The sequence below is a fragment of the Dipteris shenzhenensis genome, chromosome 14, assembly GCF_047967505.1.
Source record: "Dipteris shenzhenensis isolate YYH24624 ecotype China chromosome 14, Dip_SZ_1.0, whole genome shotgun sequence".
Classification (NCBI taxonomy): domain Eukaryota; kingdom Viridiplantae; phylum Streptophyta; class Polypodiopsida; order Gleicheniales; family Dipteridaceae; genus Dipteris; species Dipteris shenzhenensis.
The window spans coordinates 4,920,022-4,925,373 of NC_141609.1; the positions used below are offsets into that span (position 1 = coordinate 4,920,022).

Here is a 5,352-nt window from a genome sequence, read left to right on the forward strand (position 1 = left end):
AAAAGAGAAAATGAAAGAGAAGAAAAAAGAGGTAACAAAAACTTTTTTGAAAAACAAAAGGAAGACATACTTACACCACTAATTGCACATTCAAAACATATCTTCACTGGTGCAAGGAAGAGAAGGGCTAAAGGTGCAAGACATCATTGCTGCAGTTGGCATATGAAAACCTAATCTGAAAATCATGTCGTAACAAGCCTCCAATTGCAAGGCTCAAAAGCAGAAATCATGCAGAAAACAGCCCACAACTGCTTCACAAAAGAAGTAAATGGATGCCTTGCAACAGCTGGTATGATGAGGAATCCAAAACAGCCAACAAAGAACACAGACAAACAGCCTCACAGCTGGACAAATAAGGTGACAATGACAGACTATACACACCCATCTGAGAAGATGGTTCCCATGAGATTATAAAGGAAATCCACCTTGACCTTATAGTTTCATTCTCATTCCTATTCAAAAGAAGAAAATGTATTTAAAGAGAGGAAAGGGAACAAAAAAGTGAGTTCTCTGTCTTCCTCTCGAAAAGCTGTGCATAGGAGGGATGCCAACACAAAGGAGGCAGCACATACGTAACAGATGCTGCACATAGATCCTGTACTTGGCATAAGGCTTCACTGCCATGCAGGTCATACAAGTAGACAGAAGAGTACAGTGGATGCAACTCCAAGACTGAGATTGGTGTGCCAGTGGCCATAAATTCTGTATTGCGTGCTTAATAATACAGCTTCCCCTTGCAATTTGTGCTTCCACATAAACAGTCCCTGCTCTGCTCCTCTGTGTTGAATTCTTCACTTAGTGGACAGCCATAATCAAATGTAATTTCCCTGAAGGGAGGAATATTGTCCATCGCAAACAGCTTGATCTGAGGAAACCTCACGTCCTGATGATCAGATAGAACCTTCTGAATCAGAAGATTAGGCGAGCAGCTATGGTTTATGAAGCGAGCCACATTGCCGCTGTGGCTGGCATCAAGCACAAATTGGGGATTCCCAACCTCTGGCATGGTATCAGCAGACGGGCTCTCTGGGAAGATACTGGAAACATCACCCCAACGTTTCGTATTGTGTGGCAACCTCCGAAGATCCAAGAGATGCTCCCTGTCACTTACAGTGTCAATACATTCCAGGTCAGTAATCAGCTTTCCAGTATACTCGCATACAAAGCTGCCTGCTGGGATTGAGTCCACACTGCGCACGCCCCACCCCCGGTCCTCTGTCTTAAATACCTCAAGCCGGAACTTCAAACCCTTCTGGGTCAATCTATTTCTGCAGTTAGAAGAACACGTGCACAGGCTACCACATTCGAATATTATATCTTTTTCTTTCACAAGAATTCCACAATTCAGGTATGCAAACTCGCCTCCATGCCTCGAAAAACAAGAACATTTACTAGAGGCAAAGCAAGCACCTTTACAATCACACCCAACAGGTGCTTCCAGTTTACCAATGTCTTTGGGATACTCTACTTTAGTGGTGTATTCAAAAGTAGCTGGACCTTTTTCATCATCAACTGTGTTTTCAACACAGATGGGTTGGCTCTCCTTTCCTTTAGAAATGTCTTTCACAATAACACTGTTGCGTGAGGAGGGGTCCTTGCTTCTTAACTCACTGGCGAAGGTGATCAAATATGATCCAAGCTGTGGCTGTCCTGGTACACGTTGAAGCCTGAATCTATATTCATCAAAACCACCTGTCCCTTTGACGATGTAGCTCTCCTCTACCATATACAGGCCATCATAGGTGTAAATCTTCCCAGCTGGACTGTTGGAATCCTTAATGCCTCGAACCACTCTCACAGGTACCTTGTGTCTTTGACTCCCATCCATTGCCAAATTGCCTCTTTCAAGCTTCTGATCGTCAGTTTGCTTATTGTCTGCACTTCTCCCACCCTGACCTGCATAAATTAACTGGTCTCCACAATCGTCACCATCTTGGCCTACATTAGAGATAATGTTAATGGCAACCGGATCATTCCATTCACTTTCTTTGGCAGTTAAATATTCGATGCCACCCTGAATAGGACCGTGCATACCTATGCAAGAGATCTCCATCCTGAAGAAAAACTGATCCCCCACTTCCACACCAGGAATGGACCCCTTAAACTTCTCACCACGATACAGACACAGACCTTTATCTTTCATGATGGATCCTGCTAGTAAATCAGCCCTGCCTTTGCCTTGTTTTCCATGGATCTCTTCATCCTGCAGAATTTTTCGGCGAATTGCATCATAGGCTCTCAAAGCCTCAATTACAGCTTTTCTTGGGTTCCCTCCTTCAGAAATTGATGAGGCTGGCTTCATGGCTTTCCCAGCAGATCGTCTGGGCTTCTTAGCAGTATCGGACAGAGTCGAAGGCTCTCTTTTCCTTTTTGCATTTTTCGGTGTTGTGTTCTGCTCTGTGGCGGTTTCACCTTTGAGGTCCACGTTCTTACCCTTCGATGGAGGTTGTGCTGAGCCAGAGGGCCTTTTGCCTTTCTGACTTTTCTCTGCAGGTGAGCTTTCCTGTTTTGATTCCTTGGGCGTTTTGATCCCAGGTGAGCTTTCCTGCATTAACTCCTTAGGCTTCTTGCCCCCACCATGGCTCTTGATGTGGTCTTTGCGGTTGCTCTCATTGGGTCGAGAATCCTCTTGAGTTGGCCCTCGTTTGTCGCCTTCAAGTGAAGACTGAGAAACTCCTACAATTTCAGTACCCTCAAACTTGGGGGAATCTGGCTTCTGGTCTTTGCTCTTCTGAATTTTATCTGCAGATTCCTTGGGCTTTCCCCCCGCAGGTGAGCTTCCTTGCTTTGACTCCTTAGGCTTCTTGCTAGCACCATTGCTTTTACTATTGTCTGCACGGCTACTTTCTTTCATTCTAGAGTCATCAGGAGATGCCTCTAGAGCCGGCCCTAGTCTGTCACCTTCACGTGGAGACTGCGAAATTCCTGGAGCTTCAGGACCGTCAAGCTTCGGGTTAACAGGCTTCTGGTCCAGATTCTGGATCGCCGCCTGGGGAGAAGATTTTCGCTTTGCCTCTAGAGGTTTCGTGGCTATATCGGATTTAGGCAGCCCATTTTCCCTTTGTAAGACTTCAGACTGCGTTGAGGGAGGGGACCTTTGAATGCTGGCTTTTCTTTCTGCAAGGTTGGCAGTCTTGGCTGGCTTACTCGCCTCTGGAACCTCCTGTAGGGAATTTTTGGTTTCCTTCCGGGCACTACTTTCTTGAACATCGCCATTACGAGCTGCTTGTCCACCTTCCTTCGTTGGCTTTCTTAGGCCGATTTCATCTGGGTAATCCCGCACTGCAGATGGCCTGGGCTTCCCATTTTTCATGATGCCGCGGGAGCGCAGGCCGTTCGCAGGAAGATGGCCATTCGGAAGCACGGGCAAATCCTGTTTCGAAGTCCCAGGGCTCGTTTGGTCCTCCGAAGACGGCAAAACGGCAGGGAGTTGATCCTGGTCCAAAGCACGTACAGGAGGAGAGGAAGGCAAATCGGGATCCATGACTGAGGATGGCGATTCCATCACGAGCAAAGACCACGGCCTGAGAGGCTTACAAGCAGGCCGACGCTACCAAGCCGGGTAGTGCGCTCGGCGAAACGCTGCGGGATCGGCGAACTGCGATGAGAACAATGAGATTGGTGGAAAGCTCAGAAAGGCCAAAGGAAGATGAAAATGAAGGGGTGCAGAAGGAGCGTACCGCCATAAAAAGCAGAAGAAGGGGAATTGGGATCAGGTGTGGCTCAAAGATGGGATCGATCTCTCTCGCATTTCGCGTAGAATTTCGCACTTTTGTTTTCGCTCAGGGAAATGATGCTCGTGTCTGGAGTTTATCTACCTTCGTAAAAAATGCTCTGGAAGTGATCTCTTTCGCTGTCTGTCTCCTGCCTCGTTTTGAGTGATCTCTCTCGCTGTCTGTGTGTCGCCTCCTGCACCTCTGGTCTCCTTTTCCCGCCCTCCTAGTCGATCTCCCCCCCTCTCTCTCTCTCTCTCTCTCTCTCTCTCTCTCTCGCTGTGTCTGCTTGCGATCGCCTCCTGCACCTCTGATCTCGTTTTCCCGTCCCGGTCGATCTCCCCCCGCCTCTTCCACCCTCTCTCTCTCTCTCGGTCTGTCTGCGATTGTTACGCAGGTAGATCAGGATTGACGCAGTTCTAGGGTTCCTTGGACAGTTTTTGTTCGTGTGTACACACACACACACACGTGTGTTTCTCAATTGCTCGCGTGGTCCTCTACATGGCACGTGACCTGGCTCAGCGTTGTCACAAACTTTTTTTTTTTTGGGGTGAAACACACACACACACACAATTCTCTACACATACTCACACATCAATTGCTCACACACCCGGCTAGCTTCATGCCAACCCGCAACCAAAGCTCTCCCTCACTGATTCCCGTCGCCCTTGGCCGGACATCTTAGTGCAGAACCAAATGACAACACACCCTGATTGGTGCATGCTTGGCACAAAAACACCCTAATTGGTGCAAATCGAAGTGACCATTGCTTGGGGGAGGGTGGGGGACGAGGAAGAGGTAGGGAGGATTCACACTTTTGTGCAACCGCCGGTAAAAGGGGCTCATGTCCACCCCAAAGTAAATAGGCGCACACATTAAATTAAAATCCACTCAATGACCTCACGCTCATGCTTTTACTTCCCAAGCCCATGAGTGAGACTACCACATAAGAACTTTTAATATGCCCAACCTTTCGGGCCAATGCAGCATGAAGGAGACAAATCTACCCCAAACTTGTCAACGCAATGCTCACACATCCAGTAAGTCACCTAAGTGAGCTGCACCTCTGGCTAAAAAGTAGTTGAATTGCCTTGGGTGAGCCACAAATGAATCCCCTATGGACTCATCCACTACTCGATCATGTGGTACATCTGCTCTCTAATCATGCAATCAAATAGAGAGGGGTCCACTACACCTCTCTTGTGGAGGCAATATGAAAATCATAGAAACAACAACTGTGGGAACCAACCACACTTATGGACCTCCCTTTTTGTAGGTGCAAGATTAACACTATCATCTCTAGAGCTAGAGGATATGTATCCAAAACCTATAGATAATTCCACATTCCAAAACTCCCTCAACAAGGGTTTCCTAGGGTGGGGCCTAGGATGTGGAAGCTGGGAGAACAAGCCCCTTTCGCAGGCACCTTGAGGGTGTACCCTGTGAAGGGGAAGGGATGGCTTGTGTGTGAGAGGAGGAAGCTACATGCTACGGGTGGGAGAGGGCTCGTCGGCCTCGCCCTTGCCCATAGTCTGGGGATTAGGTCACGGTCTATGGGGAGCGCAAGAGGCGAAAGAAGTGGAAGAAGCAATCACACTTGCTATAGGCGGGAATGGGAGAGGGAGAAGGCATAGAGGTG

At 47.9% G+C, this 5,352-nt stretch overlaps 1 protein-coding gene across 1 annotated transcript; it reads right to left on the reverse strand.

The window, feature by feature from the left end:
- Window positions 1-204: 204 nt before the first annotated feature.
- On the reverse strand, window positions 205-4,068 carry LOC147894097 (histone-lysine N-methyltransferase family member SUVH2-like). The gene is made up of 2 exons (XM_087384636.1): window positions 3,681-4,068; window positions 205-3,582 (listed from the first exon to the last, which is right to left on the reverse strand). The coding sequence occupies exon 2, from the start codon at window positions 3,503-3,505 to the stop codon at window positions 716-718; it is 2,790 nt and encodes a 929-aa protein (XP_087240762.1). The 5' UTR covers window positions 3,506-3,582; window positions 3,681-4,068; the 3' UTR covers window positions 205-715.
- Between the last annotated feature and the right edge of the window lie 1,284 nt (window positions 4,069-5,352).

Excerpts from the sequence above, each read along its gene's own strand:
- LOC147894097 (XM_087384636.1), bottom strand. The coding sequence starts at position 3,505 with ATGGAATCGCCATCCTCAGTCATGGATCCCGATTTGCCTTCCTCTCCT.